Source organism: Apodemus sylvaticus, chromosome 9, assembly GCF_947179515.1.
Source record: "Apodemus sylvaticus chromosome 9, mApoSyl1.1, whole genome shotgun sequence".
Taxonomy (NCBI): domain Eukaryota; kingdom Metazoa; phylum Chordata; class Mammalia; order Rodentia; family Muridae; genus Apodemus; species Apodemus sylvaticus.
In genome coordinates, this window is record NC_067480.1 from 72,361,027 (window position 1) to 72,383,290 (window position 22,264).

Below are 22,264 nucleotides of genomic sequence, written 5' to 3' on the forward strand. Positions count from 1 at the left end.
CGTCTTCTCTGCCGCTGTGCTCACGGCACTGGTGTAAAGGCGTCTGAGAGCGTCCGTCTCGCGCCGGCGGCGCCTGCGCAGTGTCGAGGTGCGCTTCAAGGGAGGCTGAAGCGGTTCCCTCTCAGGCGGCGCCATTTTGTGGTAAGAGGGCCGAGATTCAAAAAAAATAATAACAAATCCAAAAAACATACCCGCGCAAACCCACTGACCCGGTTCTGTGTCAAGCGGGCGACGGAACCAGGGTCCCTGGAATGGCGGAGACTCTGTCGGGTTTAGGAGACGCGGGTGCGGCGGGCACGGCGGCCGTGAGCTCCACGGCGTCAGAGACCGGGACGCGGCGGCTCAGCGACCTGCGGGTGATCGACCTGCGGGCGGAGCTGCGGAAGCGAAACCTCGACTCGAGCGGCAACAAGAGCGTGCTGATGGAGCGGCTGAAGAAGGTGAGGTTCGTGGGGACCCCACGTCGCCATGGCGACACCCACCGCCGGGTCCGGAGCGGCCCGTGGCCTTCGTGCCGCGCGCTCACACTCGGGCTCCGCGGGCGCCGGGTGTGAGTGTTCGAATCCCGACGCCACAGCGTTGCGACCAGAGGGAAATAACACCGCGAGCGGGTTCAGGGGATCGATGACACCGCGTTCCCTGGACTGCTTAGTCCCAACCCCGAAGGGGGATGGAGGAGACTTGGCCAAGGTCATCCAGCAGGGTCAGCTTGTGGCGGGATTCGATCCCAAGTCCCTTTTCGGCCCCCGAGGCAGAACAGGTGGCTTTTGGGGTTTTTTTCTTTCTTTCTTCCTTTTTTTTTCCCCCACGGGAAGACACAGTGACCTGTGGGGGTGGGGGTGAAACCGAAGGAACTCTGAGAGTTCACAGACAGCCGGAGGATGTGGATAGCCCAGGGAGAAGAAAACAACCGAGAAATAAATTGTTCCTAATTGTTTGCTAGAATACTAAGCTGGGGGAAGATACGAGATGGAAGGAAAGAACTTTTTTTCTCTCGATAAAGGTAAGTCAGATGTGAGTTCAAGGCCAACCTGGGCTATAGAGGAGTTCAAAACCAACCTGAAGAGTTCAGGGTTAGCTGGAGGGTGCCCGAGACCAGACTTAACTAAAGGGCAGGGACGGGGAGTCGTGAGGCCAACCAGGGTATCTCAGCAAGCCTGTTTCACAGTATAAGGTAGGCTCCAAGGGCTACTCATTTGGTGGTATGCTCGCCTTGCACACCCCAAACCCTCAGTGTTACCCCAAATAATTCCCTAAGGCTGGGAGTGTTGGAGGCAGAAGGATCCTAAGCTTGAGGCCATCTTGGGATGCTTGAGAGTCTTTCTATAAAAAATAGATTTTTGTTTTGTCTCTATAAAAAGAGGGTTGGCCACATAGAGCAGTGATAGCGTGCTTGCCCGGCGTTACAGAGGCCCTTGGAGCTATCCACCGCTGACACACACACACACACACACACACACACTCAGGAGGGAGTCAGAGGATTTAGTTCCAGCCTCAGCCTGAGCGAGCCCCAGGGGTGGGTAGAGAGGCTCATTTCTGTTACTCCCTCGGTGGCCTAGATTCTGTCAGGAAGACCTTTACTCAGATCTGGGCAGTAAAAGCTCTCCTTTAGGGTAGGGTGGGCAAGGCTTGACTTGCAGCCTGGCTCCGGGGAACGGGCTCAGCCTCCTCAGGGCCACCTTTGGCTTTTGTAGATGGACGCTGCACCTTAGAAAGGGTACTCTGGTGTGTGTTACACCTGGGAAGCTGTCCCCTCTAGCTTTCGGATGTTGTCATCTGCCCCATCTCCCCTTGGACACAGGAACTGGAGATTTCACCCTCCTAGATCCATCCAAAATTAGTCACCAGTTGCTGTTCAGAGAAGATAAAGGGACAAGCAGGAGGCAGCAATATGAAGGCCTGAGTTCTGTGCCCAACACCACAATAAAGGCGCAGGGAGAGGGGGCTGCCAGCTGCAATCCCAGTGCTCCCAGAGGCAGGAGGACCCCTGAGACTCACTGACTGACTAGTCTAGCCAAGTTGTAATACAAGGTGGATGGTACCTAAAAGATAGCTGAGGTTGTCTGCTGGCCTCTATTCTGTGAACATGTACAGTGTTTATTTGGGCACATAACATACGTGCTCGAGATGAAGTGCAGAAGGTAGAGGCCAGGGCAGGCACACTACCTTCTGAATGTCAGCCCACTCTTTTTTTCTGTTTGTTTGTTTTTTATGGACACTATTGGAATGAGCAAGAAGTTCCCCACACTGGTGTCACCTACAGAACATATAGGGTGTGAGGGGGGCGGCCAGGGTGATGCTCAGCCGGCTAGTGAGGCACTGAGCAGCTTTGGCAGAACCAGGCTTTCTCGAGACTGGAAGCTGAGAGTTGGCTTCTGGGCACTGTTGTCATTGTCCTCTTGGGGGTTGCAGAGACCCAGGTCTGCGCTTGTCTCCACTCATACATACCCTTCTGTGTTTGTCAGATCAGAGGGCAAGTCTGCAGTACTGTCCCTCTGCCTGCTTGTCACCCAGCTGGTGGCCATCTTATGCTTTTTTTTTTTTTTAAGAGGGAGGTGGTGTGGAGGAGCAGCTGTTGGAGGGGGTTTGCTGAGGTGGCCTGGGAGGGACAGCTCTGTCACTTGCACCCCCCAAGGGATAAAATGAGATAACTTTCTATAGCTCACCCGTGCCCCTAGAGATGTTTGAAAGCTGCCTAACTCCAGAGGCGAGAGAGGACGGGCTGCTTGTGGGCTTGTCTCTGGATCCCTAATGGAGCACCACAGGAAGTCACTGGGGATCTACAAGAGTTGCTTGAGCTTAGAGTTATGAGGGCACTGCTGTTGCCTTCTCTTTGGGGACAGTCAGCTTCCAAACATCCCCAGGGTGAGAGGCATGCTGCTGGAAGGTGTCTTATTTCACTCCTTGGGGGCACTGCTGACAGAGCTGTGAGAGAGGGGCCCTTGCCCAGTTGGCCACTGCTGAACAAATGACATTCTTGAGTGTGAAATGGGACCTCTACGGGGTCCTTCCACTCCAAGTCCTGTCCTCTGTTCCTCTTCTCCTTAGTCACTGGGTTAAGCCAAAGAAGCTGGAGTCTTCCCCTCAGGGACACAAGAGGTGGAGGAGTCCAGAACTCTGAGCAGTTGCCGCCTCCACAACTCGAGTCCTCAGGATAGTCTGCAGAGTGCTGGCTGTTGTCATTAAGGGCTAAGAGTGCTCACTGAGACCGAGTCCTTACAGTCCAGACATGGGGACCTGAGGTTCAAATTCCTAGGGTCGCTATAGAAAGCTGGGCTTAGCTACATGTGGCTATGACCCCAGGACCTTGCTGCTGCCAGCCTAGTCTCACACTCTGGGAGAAAGTCTTTGTCAGGACTAGGGAAAGGAGAATGAGAGCAACGATGCAGAGCTGCACTATCCTAGAGAATTCATTAGGTGATAGTGCCAGGGCCCTGCTGTGCCAGTCCCCTCCACGTGCAGCAGGACGGCTGCTTGTAGGGTTAAGGTGGCAGGTAGCAGCAGCTGAGTTTCAATGCCTTGAGAACCAGCCTGGGCACTATATCAGGTGCCAGTTGTGATTGGCTTGGAGCTGGGCACTCCTGTGTTGAACCGGCTACTCAAACTGCAGGCTTTGGTGTGCTTCCTGTCTGCCTCAAGCTGTGAGGCTGCCTTGCTACCATGGTTTTTATTGGTTGGCCTTTCTTCTGCTTACCTCAGGCCATTGAAGATGAAGGTGGGAATCCCGAGGAAATCGAAATCACCTCAGAGGGCAACAAGAAGATGCCTAAGAGGCCGGGCAAAGGTAAGGAGTCCCTAAGCCACTGTGTCAATGTCATAGGTTCCCTGTGCATGCAGAGCCTGCTGTCCCCTCTGTCACATAGGATCAGAGCATATAGTGGGGATGGATTTGGATGCGGTCTTTCAGTTCTTTCTGCCTCAGCCTCCCAGCTAGGTAGGATGGCAGGTGCCTACTGTCACATCTGACAAATGAATATATATTTTTTTGCAAATTCTCTAAAGAGAGACTTTGGTACTTCAAAGTAGGTACTAACCTGGGTCCTGCTGCTGCACAGACTGGCTCTCACCAGTGGTGTGGTCCGGGGTGACCCTGAAGTCCTGGTCTGCTGGCTTCTGACTCCGGCCTGTGAACTCTGGCCACTTGTGTACTGAATTCTTTCTCACCTTTGCCTGCCTTTGATGGTGGTTTGTGATCAGTTGTGAGGGTGTGGGTGGTCTACAGTTGGCCCAAGCTGCTATAGCTGGGTTTGTGGGCTGTGTTGTGTGTATGTGCTGGCTGCTGTGGCTGTGCTGTCAGGGATTGCACTGTGATTGATAGGAGCTATGTTCTGAACTAGGAAGGCCCCAGTCTTGTCAGTGAGTGATGTAGATGTTTTAATGTATGTGGTTTAATTCTGTATATTGTGTGAGGGTGTGAAGGGGGGGGAAACAGAACATTTTAGAAAGATCACACCTCCTTGTTACCCACAAGAATACAGGGTGCTGACCATCTCCTGGAGCTGTTGGCTTTGCTCATTCTCGAATCTCACAAACTCTTAGGGCTGCTTTGCAGTTTGAAAGTGTATTACATTTGTGTGGTTGTAGCCCAGCAGAGGACAAGGATCTATTCTTTGCTTCCTACCTGAGTTCTTTGACACACAGGTTGTTCTATAAGTAGCACTGAGTTCTCAGGTACCCTGTTGTTGGGTTTTGAACAAGATTTTTGGCAAGAAGTGTTACCCTGCTTCATGAATAAAACTCAATGGTTGTCTCAGTTATCTCAGTGCTTCTCCATGGTAGGCTTTGCAGAATCTTTTTTGTTTGTTTGTTTTTGTTTTTTTGTTTTCCGAGACAGGGTTTCTCTGTGTAGCCTTGGCTGTCCTTACTTACTTTGTAGACCAGGCTGGCCTCGAACTCAGAAAACTATCTGCCTCTGCCTCCCAGAGTGCTGGGATTATAAGCATGCACTACCACTGCCTGGCTTAGTTTTATTTATTTGAAATGCATGTTACATAGTCTTGGCTGGCCTGGAACACACTGTGTAGGCCAGTTGGCCTTTATAGAGAGAGTTGGACACTCTGGTTTCCACACATATGTACGTATGTACATACATACATACAAACAAACAAAACTCAATAAAGAAGTTAAGGAATTCAGCAGCCCCACAGAACTTACTGTAATGGAGATAGGACCAAGTATCATAGCTAAGACCATTCCATAGCTCCATAGCGAGAAGGACAGAAATGGTGCTCACTCTTGGAGGGAAGAGCTCCAATAACAAAGTGCCACTTGGCCAGACTGTCAGAGCTAGTGAGTGAGTATATTCATTACAGGATGGAGTGGAAGTACAGGTACACAAGATCCTAGGGTCTGTTGTTCCTGTGCAGTGAGAGGAGGTTCCCACTAGGTTCGCTGGCTCATTCCCATGACAAGCACTTGGGAAGCAGAGTGGGAGGATCACTGCAAGCTTAAGGTACGTAACTGGCAGACATACAGCCTTAACTTCAGTTCTGTGGGGAGACCAGTGTTTCAGACACAGCCTCCGAATCTGAATCCAGGGGTACACTGTAGTTGTCTATCCAGGGGTAGAACATCCCTAGCACAGAGAGACTTTGGATACTGCTTGAAGACAGGTCATTGCTTTCCTGAGGAGCGGAGACTGGAGGGTAGCCTGCCCATGTGATGGCTTGTTACATGTTTTCCTATACCTCAAGTCACGTGGACTTTGATGTAGAATAACAGTGGACTTTGATGTAGAATAACAGTGTTTCAAAATATATTTTGTAGCTGGGCGGTGGTGGCACACGCCTGTAATCCCAGCACTTGGGAGGCAGAGGCAGGCGGATTTCTGAGTTCCAGGGCAGCCTGGTCTACAGAGTGAGTTCCAGGACAGCCAGAGCTACACAGAGAAACCCTGTATCGAAAAATAAACAAACAAACAAAAACATATATATGTTTTGTGCCCACCCACCCTCAAGTGTGGAACCTGTGCTCAACACCACAGAACAAGAGACAGGCATAGTGAACTCTTCTGTTGCATCCTGGGAATTGAACCTGTGTTCAAAGAGGAGAAGCCCATGCTCTTAACCACTGAGCCAACTTTTCAATCCCCAGTACATGTACTTTACTATTTTTTGGTGTGTTTGCATGTGTGGTCAGAAGCGTACTTACTGAAGCTAGGTCTCCTTCTGCCATATGAGTTCTAGAGATTGAATTCAGGTTAGTTTTGGCAACATGTGCCTTTTCCCTGCTGAGTCCTCTTGCTGGCCCAATGTGTGCGTCTTTTGCTTGCCTGTGGCCCATCTCCCAGGTGATTCTGCATTCTGTCAAGTCGACTCTAAGCATCCCAAACACAGTATGTTGAGACCTGGCTAGGATGAGAGGCCAGGTCTGTGCAGTGAGCTGCAGAGCTGGGGACCTACAGGCACCTGCTTGCACGACACAGACTGTTGGCCTCATGCCCACATGCTGTCTCTTCAGGAAGGAAACCAGAAGACGAGGGTGTGGAGGACAACGGGCTCGAAGAGAATTCTGGGGATGGGCAGGTATGCATCATCTTTTTAGTGGCTGAGGAGAGGGAGAGCCATGATGGCAGTGTGCTATGACACTGTGCGCTGTGTTGCAGGAGGATGTGGAGACCAGCCTGGAGAACCTGCAAGACATGGATATGATGGACATCAGTGTGCTGGATGAGGCTGACATTGACAATGGCAGCGTGGCAGACTGTGTGGAGGAGGAGGAAGAGGCCACACTCCCTGAGGGCCTAGCAGACAGCACTGAACTGGTAGAAGGTGACTTGAAGGGGCTCCCGGAACAGCTGCATGAGCAGGAGCATGTGGTAAGCAGCTGGTGCTGGGTGGAATACCGGGTGGCCTGGTGCAAAGTTCATGGCAGAGCAGAGTAACGGGGACAGCTGCTGCTGATATTGTCCCTTAGGGGAGTCTGAGCTATGGTGTGCGAATACAGCCAACTGCAACAACCACTCTGCTCAGCTGGCTGCTGCCTCTAGCTGTTCAGCATCAATGTAGCCTCTCCTTGCAAGACATGTGTAAGACCATAGCAATGGTTATAATGGTTTAGACTGGCCTTCTGAGTACTGTGTTACATCCCTAGGTAACACATGTGGCTCTGGTGGGTGAGAGTCCAGGCACTTGCTGCAGGGTACAAGTTTAAGCTCCCAGGCCTCGGAGCAATCTGTGCTGAAGGATTTTATGGGTACAGGGCTGATGTCTGCCTGGAGAGAGGAGAGTGGGCACTGAGGACCTAGGAGCATCTTTTTGGCCTATCAAACCTAGAGTTTGGTGACCAGACGCCTCTGGTATTCCACAAAACCTCAGATCTCCTTTAGTGAGCATTTTATATCCTGCCTTGAGAACTGACTGAGAGCCTGTGCCTGTGGGCAGCACACTGGCTTTGAGGGAAGGGTTTGATCTTACACTGTTAGGATACAGACAAGGTGTTATAATCTGCTTTTAAAAGGTACAGCCCAAGTGGTGGACTCCTTGTTGGGAAGTAACATGGAGGCTGGGTTTTAGGAAAATGCTGATTGGCTTTTAGGCAGGGTGCTAATTGCAAAGTGAAGAGAATGGAAGGGTAGGGAGCATCACAGTGAAGGGTATCAAGTGCCAGTGCTCGGTGATCTTTAGCTGGCTGGCAATCCCTTCTAAGCTTTGGTCACCAAAACTCCAGGTTTGACAGGTAAATGGTTGCTGTCATGGCCCTTTAATGTGCCTGTGTCTGATTGAAGTTTAAAAGCATATTGTGTCGTTCCCCCTTGCTACTGTTCTTCAGGGCCAGAGGTCAGTGTTACAACTAAGACCAGCCACCTCTCAGCCAAGCAAGTTACCTGACCTAGAGTGGTAGCCATGCATCTCACAGCAAGTGCGACTACTACACAGTCACAGAGCAAACCCAGCATCTATAGCAATGAAGGCAGTTTCATGGGGGAGCAGAGGCAGGCTGGATGTTCGTGCAGCTGGGATGCTTTTTTCTGTGTGTGACTTTCATGATGGGAGACTGTTTGTTGCCTCTTCAGAAGAAAGAATTGGGGATTGGTCTTAAGTAAATGTACTATATAACATTGGGCCATCCTGACTGGGTAAAGAGTGCTATCTTTGTTGGGGCTTCCTACTTCTGTGGCTGAAGCTACTGGTCATCCCTCTCCCGCAGTGTAGGAGGCTGGGTATTTGGTGTCCAGGAATACCAGGCCTGGCTTTACAGTACCCAGACTGAGGCAGATAGAAGGCAACAGGCTCCATTCTGTAGCCCAGTTCTAGAAGCAATTTCTGGAAAATTGGCCACAAGCCTACTATTCTGGGCACCTGGAGAATCTTATCAAGTGATGTCTTCCACCTCACCACACTGGGGCAGCACTCTAACCCACAGTAAGTTGGGGACTGTCCCCTCACCTATTACACTTAAACTGCTCTCCCTTTCCACAGATAGATGACAAGGAAGCCATTAACAATGTAGATACATCATCATCTGACTTCACCATCCTGCAGGTAAATTGTCACATGTCTCAATTGTACCCTCAGTGTAACCCTAGGTTCTCAGACACTGTCTGTTGCTTGGCAGCTGTACCAGCTAATGCATGGTAGAGGCTGTGTATGACACTCCTGCGGTCTCCTTTGTCTCTTAGTCTGCGCTTAGCAGAGCTGGAAGCACACATGCGCTCTGGCTGTGAGCAGAATGGGTGTTGCCTGAGGACCTGCTTAGAAGAGATTCAAAGCCCAGTGCAGTTCCCTGACTGCCTAGTGAGGGTGAGGCCTGTGGCCCGTCCCAGCAGTGCAGAACGCACACTGCTTTAGATGTAGGCCTTTTCCTTCTTGATTCTCCACAGCTGTGGGATGTTAGTTTGATACTATGAGTTGCCGTTGGGTATAGGGTCAATGTTGGGGCTTTCCCAAATAGCAGCCACGTGTCAGCCTGAAGACCTGCTTGGTTTTCAGAAGCTGTGGGCACTGCTTACCACCTCACTGGCTGGAGATGTATACTTGTGGGTCCAAGCTTTGTGAATTTTGAGTGGGGTCACCTGGTCTGTAAGTTGATTGTTCGAGAAGGACATTGGGATAGGGGCACATGATAGGAGGAGTGGGACAGCTCCACGATATTGCCCAGGTTTCCCAGATAATGGTGATGGTTTATGCTTGGTGACTGTCAGTGCAAATAATAAACATCAGAACCAGCCCGGTGTGGTGATGCACACACCTTTAATTCTAGCACTCAGAAGGCAGAGGCAGCAGATCTCTGTGAGTTCAAAGCCACCCTGGTCTATATAGTGGCTTCCAGACTAGCCAGGGCTACATAGTGAGACCCTGACTCAAAACAGGAGAAAAATCAAGGAGAGCACTAAGGAGATGGTCTGTGTGGGCCTAGGGCCTTCTAGGAAATTCTATGAGAAAGAGAGTATTGGTATATAGCTTTCTGTCTGTCCTCTGGGCCACTTGAGCAGAGGACTTCTAGGTAAGCCGTTGTCTGTTTCATGGAGGTGCCAACACTTGGAGCCTGTGCATCGGAAAGGAACAGCTATGTCTGTCTGTCTCTCTGTCTCTCTGTCTCTCTGTCTGTCTCTTTGTCTGTCTTAGTACCTTTTTGTCACAGGTTCGTTTTTTAAAATCAAACACTGCAGCACGTCCCCTCAAGTTCCACTCTGCCACACAGCTCCTTTATCCAGTTCTAGAGTTTAGTTTGTAGAGCAGGCTAGTCATGTGGGGGAGTCACCAAGCCCTCAGCCTCCAAGGCATTCAGTTTGGACTTGGAGTCTCCAATGGGGACCTGAGCATCAGGGAATAGAGTTGAAGGAGTCCCAGCCTCCAAAGGCAGCCTCCCTACTTAAAAGCATCCAAGGCACCCCACTTACCCTGCCTCACACACACCCTGTCTTGACCATCCTGTGTCACTTTGGGCCATTGAAGGACACTAACAGTGACACCTGTATTCATGCCTAGAGAACAGGGGTTCATGTCCTGGACAGGCATTCAGAGTGCAAGTGTTTCTTTGTACCTTGGGTATGTGGTTCTCAGAGGGCAGTGGACAGAGTCTGAGAAGCCCATACTCTGCATGCAGCCTAAAGGGCGTGGGAAGTCTGCTGTGCAGTGTGGAGCCAGGCCTGGCATGTGGCCCACACTGCTCCTAAAAAAGATACTGTTAGGCAAGGCTGAGCCCAGCTGGAAAGACAGGGTTCCTGGGAGAAGGTGAGTCATCTCTGAGGGAGATGGGGTGCTGGGGTAGAACTGGGATTGCCCATTCTACTTGGCTTTTGCAGGTGAAGAAAGAATCAAGGGGTTTGTGCCAGGCAGTTAGACGTACATGGAGATGCATGAGAGCCATGCTCCTGATTCAAGTTCCATCCAGAGGGAACCACGATGCGGGGACAGGACTGCTGGGTGCCCTACAGCAGGGTCAGCAGCAGGCGTGGGGCTGAGAAAGGCTGGGGCCGTTGGGGCAGCTTGCCTTGCTCCAGGGGGCTCCTCTGGGTCCAGGGGGGGCTCCTGAAATCCTAGTTGGTGACCGGCCTCCTTTAGTTCACATGGAAGTTGGTCATGAAGTGGGGCTGAGGCTTGGGGCAGCATCTTACTTGTGCTTTCTGTTGCAGGAGATGGAAGAGGCATCTTTGGAGCCAGGTACTGTCAATGCAGGGCTCAGCAGTGGGTTCCGCCCACAGTGAGTGGGGAGGCTCTGCTAACCAGTGGCCGCACTCTAGCATGCACTGCTCTAGAGCTTCACAGTCCAGAGCACACCAGGACATAGAGATTGGAAACCCAGCTGTATCACAAGATCTGTGTATGTGGCCAGCAGCCGTGCGGCATCCTGCCCACATGGCGAAGACTTCAGTCTCCTGCCTTTAAACAGAAGCGTGGTGTGAAAATACCCGCAAGGTTCCTGTGTGCTCCAGTGATCAGAGCTCTGTGCCGCCAGCAGATCTTGTGATACCGGTAGCATGTCACCATGTGGTGTTGGTACAGGCAGTGCAGGTAGCATAGGGAATGCCACATGAACTTGACATGACTGGATCCCCCGAAGAGGAGTGCACTTCTGAGAGAATCGCAAACAAACACTGTCCCTCTGGGCTGCCCAACTTCACATGCCAGAAGACCCGGCGCTCCGCACGTTAACTGCTCTGTAAGGAAGGCAAAGCATCAGGCAATTAGTGATGCATGAAGGCCAGGCACTCAGTTACGCACTTGGACTCAAGCTGAATTGAGAAGAGTTGATTCATACATTGTCACAGTGCACAGAACGAAGACTCAAGACTCAGAAGGTTGTGGGGTGAAGTCTCCGGGATGCTTGCCTCTGTCCTTAGTTCAGGCTGGGGGCGCCATGGCCGTGGGCGCAGGTAGGGTGCAGGCGCTGTGTAGCGGGTTTTCCAATCTCTGTGTAGCCAGCAGTTCTGTCGGTGTGAGCAGGGCCGCAGCGCCCGAGCCGCAGTTGTGATTGCTTTATTTCCCTGGTGATTAAACCTTGTGCCATTCTATTCCTGTTAAATCCGTAGAAAATGAGAAAATACTCGACATTTTGGGGGAAACTTGTAAATCTGAGCCAGTAAAAGAAGAAGGTTCGGAGCTGGAGCAGCCCTTTGCCCAGGCCACGAGTAGCGTGGGGCCAGACAGGAAGCTGGCGGAGGAAGAGGACCTATTTGAGAGCTGCGGCCACCGGGAAGAGGAAGAGGAAGAGGAGGAGGAAGAAGAAGATCAGGAAGAGGAGCAGGAGGAGGAGGGAGATTTAGCTTTGGCCAGCAGCAGCAAGTCTGAGTCTCCAAGCACTCGGTGTCAGTGGAGCGAGGCAGACGCCCCGTTAGCAGTAGTGAAAAGGGAGCCGGCAGATGCGCCTGGCGGAGGCACTGGGATGGACCGCGAGCCTGTAGGGCAGGAGGAGCCAGTTGAACAGAGTAGCACGGCTGCCCAGCTCCCGGAGGCCACCAGCCAGGAGCTAGTGCGAGCGCCCACGGCAGCCCTGAGCCCTGAGCCCCAAGATAGCAAAGACGACGTGAAGAAGTTTGATTTTGACGCTTGTAATGACGTCCCTGCGGCTCCTAAAGAGTCCTCAGCCAGTGAGGGCGCTGATCAGAAAATGAGGTTTGTTGATTCTCAGTCCTAGACCAGACGCTATCTCCTTTCATTGTCACTAGGACACACATGAGCTGTTAGAGCCTGCAGTCGGCAGCCACACTGCCCAAGCTAGCTCCTTCAGGCAGTTTCTTATTTATTTTACACTGGTTCTATAATCTCCCTACCCCCACCCCCTCAACCTACCACAGTTGTTTGCTTTTTAACTCTTCTTAATTATTTCTAGCCCGGCAGAAACTTAATTAACTCCTGTGGGTATGAAATCTTAATGTTAGGTTAGATATCCAAAACATGTTTGTCAGGCTGTCCTCTTTGAGAGTTAAATGCCGGGTAGGTATGCAGCTTTGGCGGGTCCTTAGAGTTCTGGGTTTGTTTCTTATTGTTGCAGCCCCCTTGAGTGACACTGTCTTTTGTCTCTAGTTCTGTGGAGGATGACTCGGATACAAAAAGGCTTTCCCGAGAGGAGAAGGGTAGGTCCTTGAGGTGACACTAGTCTCCTGGAGTATGGTGGGCCTCAGGTTCATCATGGTCGGTGTTTCCCCTACACACAAATGCACAACCGCAGCAGCTCTTTAACTCCGTGGGCCCTGAGTGTTCACAATCTTCGGTCGTAAGAGCTGGCATGCTCTCTGAGTATGGTTCATTTTGGCAGGTACTAAAGCAAGTTACTTGCTGAGCAGGCTCTTCCTCCCAGGTCTTGGGAACCAGAGGCAGGGGGATGGTAGCAAGTTCCAGGCGGGTCTGAGCTTCCTAAGCAATGCCCTGTCTCATAAAAAGTTTGCAGGCTAGGAAGTAATGGACCCAGGCCTGCAGTTCTGACCATGCAGGGTCTTGGGAGGAGGCACAACATGAACGTGGGCTTTGAGAAGGTGGCGACAAGAATACAAAGCCCCTTCCTGCTGCTTCATGGGCCGAAGCCCTCTTGGACTGGGGTCAGCTCAGCCCTTCATACTGCATAGCTGCTGGGATGTCCTGAGATCCATTTTCAGTGTTACATACATGTCCCTGTCCTCTGTGGCCAGGCCAACACTGCAATGGAAGGGTTTCCTTGGCCTGCCCAGGCCCTTGGATCCTGGCATGGCCTCAGCATCCTGGGCATGGCCATTCTGTGGCCCTTAAGGTTCTGATTGGAACTTCCCTTTGCACAGGTCGCAGCAGCTGTGGTAGGAATTTCTGGGTTAGTGGCCTTTCATCTACAACCAGAGCCACGGATCTGAAGAACCTTTTTAGCAGATACGGGAAGGTGAGCAGCCACTGCCCAGGAGTGAGCAGGGAGAATCTCACTGCACAAATCTGTGTCCTGAGCACAGGTTGGAGCTTCTGTCAGGGCCAGGGTTCCAGTGTCCGGTAATTGTGCTGGTTGTGACCACTGGTGGCTACAGAGGGCTCACTGCTGCCACCTGTTACATCACTAATTTGTGCTACTGTCATCTGCATTCACCTGTTGGTAGCTGTGTGACTGTGTCATGATTGAGTTCCATGGTGTGACTTTGCTCCCACAAGCAGTTTAAACCTTGTTAGAGGAGCCTTGCCTTGCCCACTCCAAGCCCCCTGGAGAACCCAGAACAAGGCAGCCCCTCCAGTGGGTCTGCACCTGTGTCTGTGTCTGAGCTGCTCTTGTTTCTTCAGGTGGTGGGTGCTAAGGTTGTGACGAATGCCCGGAGTCCTGGAGCTCGCTGCTATGGCTTTGTCACTATGTCCACAGCTGAAGAGGCAACAAAATGCATTAGCCATTTGCACAAAACTGAGCTGCATGGCAAGATGATCTCAGTGGAAAAGGTAGGTGGTCTCATGCTGCAGTGGGGCTGCTGGAGGTGCCAGTGTGTGATGGCACTAGCTTTTGACTCTCCCCCAGGCCAAAAGTGAGCCCGCTGGCAAAAGAGTACCTGACAGGCGAGATGGGGACAGCAAGAAGGAGAAGGCCAGCACCACCAGTGACAGGTACTCTTGCAGACCACTGTCGTGTACTGTTTGGTGGCTCTCCTCCATCCATGCCCTGCGTAGCCTTGGCTTTCTCTGAGGCTTGTGGGTCACTTGATCCTAGATCTGCAAACCTTAAGAAAGAGGAGAAAGTTGATAGAAAAGATGATGCCAAGAAGACAGATGATGGGAGCCCAGAGAAGAGCAAGGATGCAGAAGACCAGAAGCCTGGGCCGCCAGAGCGCTCGCGGACGACCAAGTCAGGTAGGCCACGGCAGCCTCCTCCTGTCAGGCGCCACTCACATGGCTGTCTGAACTCACTTCTCCCTCTGCTTACAGGAAGCCGCGGCACTGAGCGCACTGTGGTGATGGACAAGTCCAAAGGCGTGCCTGTCATCAGTGTGAAGACATCCGGGTCCAAAGAGAGAGTGAGTGTCAGACTTATGGCATGCGGTGTGCAGCAGGGAGTCCTGGCCAGTGCCCTTGGAGGGGAGCTTGTTGCATTTTACAGTGGAGAGAGGTGGTGTGGCTTCTAGAGCGGCCTGCTTGCTGCTGTCTTTGTCAGCGCCTCTTAGCCACCTCTCTCCCCGCCTCTGAAGCCAGCCCACTGTTGGAATCCCAGCCCTCTGCTGCTGCAGACCTGGGTGGGTTCTGAATTCTTAGGTCTGACCATTTTAGTAGCTGTTTCTGGGGTTCCCAAGACATCCCCACATGCCAAGGCCCCCTAGAGGACTGCAGGCATTACAGGTTGTCAGGTTCCCTGGAGCCACAGGAGGCAGGAGAGCAAGCAGGCTAGGGTTGGCATATGTCTGTAGTGCCTGTGAGGTTCTCAAAGCGTGACACACTACTAAGTGATGAAGAGATTTCCGGCCATGTGTGTTGGATTTCTTTGTTTGTTTATTGTATGTGAGTACACTGTAGCTGTCTTCAGACACCAGAAGAAGGCATCACATCCTGATACAGATGGTTAGGAGCCACCATACAGCTGCTGGGAATTGAACACAGGACCTCTGAAAGAACAGTCACTGCTTTCTTAATCGCTGAGCCATCTCTCCATCCCCCGTGTGCTGGCTTCTTAACAAGGCTACCTTTTACCTCTTGGAGATAGAGACACTAGAAAGTGAGAACATAAAGGGTGGGCTCCAGGCAGAGGTGGGCTGGTCTCAGCAGTAGACATCTACCTGAGGAAACAGTGCATAGATGCAGGGTTGTCCCAACCATGGAGAAATTCAGACAGGAGGATTGCCACACACTGCAGGCCAATGAAGGCTAGGCAGTGAGACATCCCGGAAGTTTCAGTGTAGATGGAAAGGCTTATAGAGGAAATGTTTGGAATTAGCCCACCTGAGGCTTGCCTGTAAGAGGCAGAGGCAGAAGGACCACATGGTTCACTCGGGGTTAAATGGTAAGACCCTGTCTCAAGGAGAGGAAGACTGATTTTAGTCAACTTCACTTGAGCCCATCACAAGTGTGGTTGGTTTCTCCTGTAAGTACCTCATCTAGCCAGTGTCCCTGTGCCAGGCTCCTCTGTCCCTCCTGCTTTAATCTTCTTTCTGTTTACTGATCCAGGCCTCCAAAAGTCAGGACCGAAAGTCAGCCAGCCGGGAGAAGCGGTCTGTTGTGTCCTTTGACAAGGTTAAAGAGTCTCGAAAGTCTAGAGACTCAGAGTCACGGAGGTGAGTGTACCTGTGTTGCTGAGATGAGGCACGTGCAGGGCTCTGCTGACATGGTTGCCACCCTCCTCAGAGACCATGGAAAGTTAGCAGCACGGGCAAAGGACAATACAGATGTCCAGAAGGGACCTTACTCACCCAGGAAGGATCAGGGGAAGGGTAGTTTGCCTAGCTGGGCACAGCACTGGTGCTATGTGTCTGACAAAAGGCAATTCCTAATATTACTTTTGTTCCAAGGAGTGTGTGTGTTGAAAGTGGACACCAGGGCAAATACTCTCCAACCCCATTGTTCCCAGTGTGCTGGGGAAGTGGCTGAGGAAGCCACTTGATGTTTGGCTGCCAGGTCGATGGCAGATGTGTTGCACCAATCCTAGTTACAGAAGGAAGAAGGGGGCAGGCAAGGGGCAGCAACTGTCCTTCCTGCTGGGGACCCACCTTCTGTGAAGTGTTGCCTCTGGTTTTTGTTGTTTTGGTTTGGTTTTGGTTTTTTGGAGACAGGGTTTCTCTGTGTAGCCCTGGCTATACTGGAACTCACCCTGTAGACCAGGCTGGCCTCGAACTCAGAAATCCACCTGCCTCTGCCTCCCAGAGTGCTGGTATTACAGGCGTGCTCCACCACTGCCTGGCTGCCTCTGGTTTTTAACTGGTGTGAGATTCAGTCCTTAATGTCTCTAGCATGCCCCCAGCTCCTCCAGGGAGACTTCTGCCTCACTTGTCCTCATCTGGGCCTCTTCACACAGGGAGCGGGAGCGCAGTGAGCGGGAGCAGAGGCTGCAGGCCCAGTGGGAACGGGAGGAGCGAGAGCGGCTGGAGATTGCTCGAGAACGCCTGGCGTTCCACCGCCATCGGCTGGAGCGGGAACGCATGGAGCGCGAGCGGCTGGAGCGGGAGCGCATGCACGTGGAGCAAGAGCGGAGGCGCGAGCAAGAGCGCATTCACAGGGAGCGGGAGGAGCTCCGGCGGCAGCAGGAACTGCGCTATGAACAGGAGCGCCGGCCTGCCGTGCGCAGGCCTTATGAAGTGGATGGCCGGTGAGCAGGCAGATACAGGCTACCAAATCCAGCTCAGGGTAGGAGCAGCCTTGCTGTAAACCAGAGACTCAGCACTACAATGGCACGGTGGCATGGTGGGAGTGTTTAGTCAGGGCTTAGAGCCATGCTGGCTTTGTTCAAGCTTCAGTGTGCCTCATGAGCACTGCCGTCACACCTCTGCCTCCTACCCAATCACAGGCGAGATGATACCTATTGGCCAGAAGCTAAGCGGCCCGCACTGGATGACCGTTACCACTCAGACTTCAGCCGCCAGGACCGCTTTCACGACTTCGACCACAGAGACAGAGGCCGCTATCCCAACCATGCTGTGGACAGGTGTGGGCCCATGGCCATGTTGGGAGGGAGGGCTGTGTGCATGCAAACCCTCCCCATCTGGGTCTCACTAAAACTACCTTTTTTTAGGAGAGAAGGTTCACGGTCGATGATGGGAGAGAGAGAAGGCCAGGTGAGCACAGGGTGCTGCTGCAGCTACGGAGGGGTCGACTGCCAACGGAGCACAGCGCTGCTCTTAAGCCTGTGTACGGTGGCAGTGTAGTGTCACCGCCTGCCCACACACCCTGTGTAGTAGGGAGGTTGCAGTCCCGTGTGCTGCCCTGCTCCTTACAGAGGGCGACCTAAGGATAGCCTGGGCTACAGAGTGAGGCCATGGGAGTTTATGTGTGTGGGGTGGAGGTGTTAGTGTGGTCATTCTTTTCCTGAAGCAAGGGTGCTGTGCACTGGCTGGGGCTCTTGTATGGAGCCTTGGAAACTTGACCCTTCGTGAGGGAGGGCACTGTGACAGTAGCCACCTAGGTTGGTACCTGTGAAACCAGGTGTTCTCTCACCTAGGGATCAGGGATGGTACTGACCTCCCCTCATTTTCTGGTCTAGCATTACCCTGAGCGCCATGGAGGACCTGAACGCCATGGCCGGGACTCTCGAGATGGCTGGGGCTATGGCTCAAACAAGAGACTGAGTGAAGGCCGCGGGCTGCCCCCTCCTCCCAGGTTTGTGTCCCTACTAAGACCTGGTGGTGGTGGCGGGGTACCTGTCAGCCTGCCTGGTGGGACCTGAGCCCCCTAGCTGCACTGTCTGGAGAGGCGGTGCCCTGGCAGCACAGGTCAGAGGTATCTCTTTCCAAGGGGCAGGCGTGACTGGGGGGAGCATGGCCGGAGACTTGAAGATGACCGTGCATGGCAGGGCACAGCTGATGGAGGCATGATGGAGCGTGACCACAAGAGGTGGCAAGGTAAGGACTGGGTAGGAGCCGGGCTGCCCACTGAAGATGAGGCTGGAGCTGGCTGAAGCCAGCGGGGCCTGTGGACTCTGCCTGCCAAATGCCCACTTGTCTCATCCTGCAGGTGGTGAGCGGAACATGTCTGGCCACTCAGGGCCTGGTCACATGATGAACCGTGGTGGCATGTCAGGGTGAGTGCCACACTGCCAACCAAGCAGGAGCAGTGTTGCTCTTCAGTGCTTGATTGGGGACCATTGACTAAGTTTTGAACTTAGGACCTGACAGTCCTCTGCTTCTCCTTAGGCGAGGCAGCTTTGCTCCTGGAGGAGCTTCTCGTGGCCACGTGATCCCACGTGGAGGGATGCAGGCAGGCTTCGGGGGACAGAGCCGGGGCAGCAGACCCAGTGATGCCCGCTTCACCCGCCGCTATTGAGCACCTAAGCCACCCGACCATGACCTCCAAGTCCTGTCAGGACTTCTTCTCCCACCATTGTACAAAAGAAAAATTTTTTTTAATCTGCTGCCATATTGTAGCTTGTTACGATGTGAGTTTGTTTTCATTTTTGTTCCTTTTTTTTTTTTTGTAATAAAGATTTTCTGTTCATGTGCCCTTTACTTCAAACCTTCGACCTTAGCCTCTCATTTCTGTGAGGAAAGTGATACTCTACAAGCAGCCAAGTGGTGCCCATTCAATTTTGTATGACTTAGCTGCCTCAGTCGGAGTGAGCTCAGGCTTGGGGCCAGCTCTGCTCCTTACTGTGTCTGACATAGCATCCCTGCAGTACTGGTATTGAGGTCGGAATTGCTGAGAACGGTGCTAGAGGAGGCCACAGACAAGTACGGGGGTCTACATAAGACTGGACCACAGGCAGAGGTAGCCCCTGGCTTTAGGGTTTAAGAGGTGTCACCAGCTTTTCTGGACCAGTGTGATCCCGTAAGCTCAATTCTAGATGCCTCCGCAGACCAGGGTAAACCTGACAGTCCTGTGCCCAGCCAGCCACCCAGCCTCTGGGAATATGGTCTGAGTAACGGGCTTCCTAAGGTAGCTTATAACCTGTTGGATATTGGCACATAAGCTGCAGAACTCCATGTGGCAGAGGCTCCGCCTGGAGCCCTCCCCCTTCTGGGCATGGCTGCCAGCCACAGCCTTCTGTGGTACTAATGGGAGGGAGGAGACTTTCAGGCCTCAGACAGCTGGTACAGCATGGGAGGAGTGCTGGGGCAGGGTCTCTGGGAAAAGGAACCTTTATCAAGCAAGCCTGGGAGTCCTGAGTGGCTGTGACTAGTTTGGGCAATGGGGTCTTCAAAAAGAACTAGTCCACTGCAAATGAAGCCCCTATTAAGGGCACCCCCCAAGTTTAGGCTCCCCCACCACCACAGTCCTTGCTCCATTCTACAGGTTGGAGGGATGATTCCATGGCTAGGAGTTCAGATCCTAGCACCCATGACGAGCTCACAATGCACATCGCCATTGTGTATGTAGAAGCGCGCGCGCGCGCGCGCACACACACACACACACATAGTGCTAAATTAAGGAAACGCCTCCATCGGATTGGGATGTGGGGCATTTTCTTGACTGATGACTATGGGTAGATGGTCCTGGGTGCTATTAGAAAGTAGGCTGAGCAGACCATGGAGAACAAGTCTATAAACTAATTTTCCATGGCCTCTGCTTCAGTCCTGCCCCTAGGTTCCTGCCCTAACTTCCCTTAGTGATGGAGAAAGACCTGAGAGTAACAAGCTGAAATAAACCCTTTCCTATCCAAGCTGCTTTTGGTCATAATTTTTTTTTTATCACAGCGAGACACACAAAATTTTTAAAAGAAAACAAAACAAACACCCTAAAACCTTTCTGGGCTCCAAACATTACATCTGGAACATGGAGATTCCTGTTGGCCAGGACTCCTCCCATAAAGCCAAGGCTCTATATCCTCCCACCAGAACACCAGCTGGGGACCATTCCCAAGTCCTTTATTGGGCCAGCAATGTTAGAAGCTGCCCTCAGAGTGAGGTCCCCACTGGGATGTCTGTGGCATCCTTGTCTTGATCCCCATAATGTTGGGGCAGGTAGCATCCATTACTTGCTGTGTTGTTTGAGGTACTCCCAGCCCTCCTTGGAGAATTCTTGGGCCTTGGAGGGGGCCACGGACAAGGCTGCCATGACTGAGATGATGCCTGCAGAGACAGCGCACAGGTGCCATGAGGACCCTACCTTGCCAGAGCCACTCAGCCAACCCTCAGGGAGAGCAAAAGCAGTCAACGGAGCAGGAGTGGGGCCAGCGCTTCCTGATGGGCACAGTCCACTGTGGGTCGGAACTGTAACCCCTCCTTCCCTATGCAGTGTTTTAAAAGCACATTTCATCTCATTAATATAGGTCCAAGGTTATCCTCAAACTCTCAGTCCTTCTGCCTCAGCTCTTCCCAGTGCTGAGATTATAGACACATGCAACACTGTCCAGTTTTTCTTTGGAGACAAGGTCTCATATATCCCATATGATCTGGAATTCCTTATGTAGTCAAAGATAACCTTGAAATCCTTCATCCTGCCCGACAGTGGTGGCGCACACATTTAATCCCAGCGCTTGGGAGGCAGAGGCAGGCGGATTTCTGACTTTGAGGCCAGCCTGGTCTACAGAGTGAGTTCCAGGACATTCAGGACTACACAGAGAAACCTTATCTTGAAAACAAACAAACAAAAAACAACAACAACAACAAAAAAAAAATGTTCGAGCTGGAGAGATGGCTCAGCAGTTAAGAGCACTGACTGCTCTTCCAAAGGTCCTCAGTTCAATTCCCAGCAACTACATCGTGGCTCATAACCATCTATAGTAGGATCTGATACCCTTTTCCGGTGTGTCTAAAGACAGCTACAATGTACTCATAAAAATAAAATAAATAAGCCTTTGAAAACAAAAGAGAAATCCTTCATCCTCTTGCCTGCACTTTCTTAGTGCTGGGATAGCAGATCTACAAACACATAAATCTCTGATTTATGGGGTGTTGGGGTATAGGACCCAGAGCTGTATGCATGCTAGCAAAGAACTTTACCACTGATCTACAACCCAAACCCCTTGGGCTTTTTTGATATTTTGTTGTTTTTCCTGTTTTTGAGAAAGGGTTTCTGTGTAGTCCTGGCTAGAGATCAAGCTGGCCTTGAACCCACAACCTTCCTGCCTCAGCCTCCCAAAGGCTAAAGTCACATGCATGGGCCATCACATCCAGTCCTTTCTACTTAGTACCATAGGTGACATAAAGCACACAAACAGGCAAACATGGAGGAGTGGAAAGGAACAATGTGGTAAACAGGGCTGGGGTGCCCAGCATCGCCAAGTGGGGCACCGGGGCCTACCTGAGTTCCAGGAGTCACGGAAGTTCGGAAAATTAATCTTTGGAGGGGTTGGGAGCTGGGAAGAAAGGAACACAGGGGCTGGCACGGAGGGACAGATCACAGCCTTGTCTCCCAAACCCAGAAACACAAAACTCCACCAAGCAGGGGTGAAGGAGGCCCCTAGGACACCCAGAAGCAACCTGTAGGCCACCCACTCCCAGCCAAGGTACCTGTGGCATCTCCAGACCCGTCTGCTGGCACACATATTGGCTGAACTGGTACATTGCTGGTGGCACAACCTCCTCGGCCTTCCGCAGGGCAGCTTCGCTCTTGTCACTAGGCCCCAGCAGCTCCTGGTCATAAACAAGGTAGACTGCTCCTCCAGCCACACTTCCCTTGATGAGGAACCTTAGGGGATACAGGAAAGGAGACGCTGTGGGAGCAGGGTCTCCAGGGATCAGACAGTTGATCATTTGCCTCTGTGACACGACTTTTAGTAGTAAACCGAGTCTTAAAGGAAGACAGGGTGGGTCGGTCATTCGAAACCCTGCAAAGGCAAGAGGACACTTATGATCCCTGTCACAAAACCTTCCAGGGTGTCTGGTGGAGCTTGCCCGCAAGTTACTCAAGTAACCTACAGAGAAGGGCAGGGTTTCTTAGGCATCTCAATTGCACAGAAGAGTACATTGAAGCAGTAGGTGGTAAGGACTGGTGAAGCCAGTTTCCCTACATAGACCGTGGGAAAGGTCCAGACACAACCGGAAGTGAGCAGTCGCAGGACACCAAGCAACGAGGCACAGATGCCTACAGCAGGGAACTTTCTCAGGGGCTCCACGATTCTCCACGCACCTCATCAGCGACCACACTCGAGCCACCATAGTTGGTCTCTCGCTTCACTCGCCGCGCAAGGACACACAATTCGCCCGCCGCTTCCGGTCGGGGTCGCTGCTGAGACTCCTGGGAAATGTAGTTGTCACTGTCAGCCGCAATGGACTCCGGGAGCGGCAATCGCGTTAGACTCTGTATAT

At 52.2% G+C, this 22,264-nt stretch overlaps 2 protein-coding genes across 4 annotated transcripts; one reads left to right on the plus strand and one right to left on the minus strand.

The window, feature by feature from the left end:
- The first annotated feature begins 97 nt into the window (after positions 1–97).
- LOC127693002 (scaffold attachment factor B1) lies at positions 98–18,530 on the plus strand. 3 transcript variants are annotated; one of them, XM_052193662.1, is made up of 21 exons: positions 98–440; positions 3,700–3,784; positions 6,460–6,524; positions 6,605–6,817; positions 8,421–8,483; positions 10,577–10,604; positions 11,474–12,056; positions 12,468–12,517; positions 13,196–13,290; positions 13,677–13,826; positions 13,903–13,988; positions 14,092–14,231; positions 14,307–14,395; positions 15,537–15,643; positions 16,381–16,671; positions 16,870–17,007; positions 17,095–17,137; positions 17,563–17,678; positions 17,814–17,920; positions 18,033–18,099; positions 18,212–18,530. In XM_052193662.1, exons 1-21 carry the CDS (start codon positions 252–254, stop codon positions 18,339–18,341), a joined length of 2,835 nt encoding a protein of 944 aa, XP_052049622.1. In that variant the 5' UTR covers positions 98–251; the 3' UTR covers positions 18,342–18,530. The 3 variants fall into 3 exon arrangements, with proteins under 3 accessions (XP_052049622.1, XP_052049623.1, XP_052049624.1); XM_052193663.1 differs by having other exon boundaries at positions 99–440; positions 17,820–17,920; XM_052193664.1 differs by lacking the exons at positions 98–440; positions 6,460–6,524; positions 6,605–6,817 and having other exon boundaries at positions 3,710–3,784.
- Positions 18,459–22,237, minus strand: Micos13 (mitochondrial contact site and cristae organizing system subunit 13). The gene is made up of 4 exons (XM_052193668.1): positions 22,086–22,237; positions 21,467–21,644; positions 21,258–21,312; positions 18,459–20,083 (listed from the first exon to the last, which is right to left on the minus strand). The coding sequence occupies exons 1-4, from the start codon at positions 22,112–22,114 to the stop codon at positions 19,986–19,988; spliced, it is 360 nt and encodes a 119-aa protein (XP_052049628.1). The 5' UTR covers positions 22,115–22,237; the 3' UTR covers positions 18,459–19,985.
- Between the last annotated feature and the right edge of the window lie 27 nt (positions 22,238–22,264).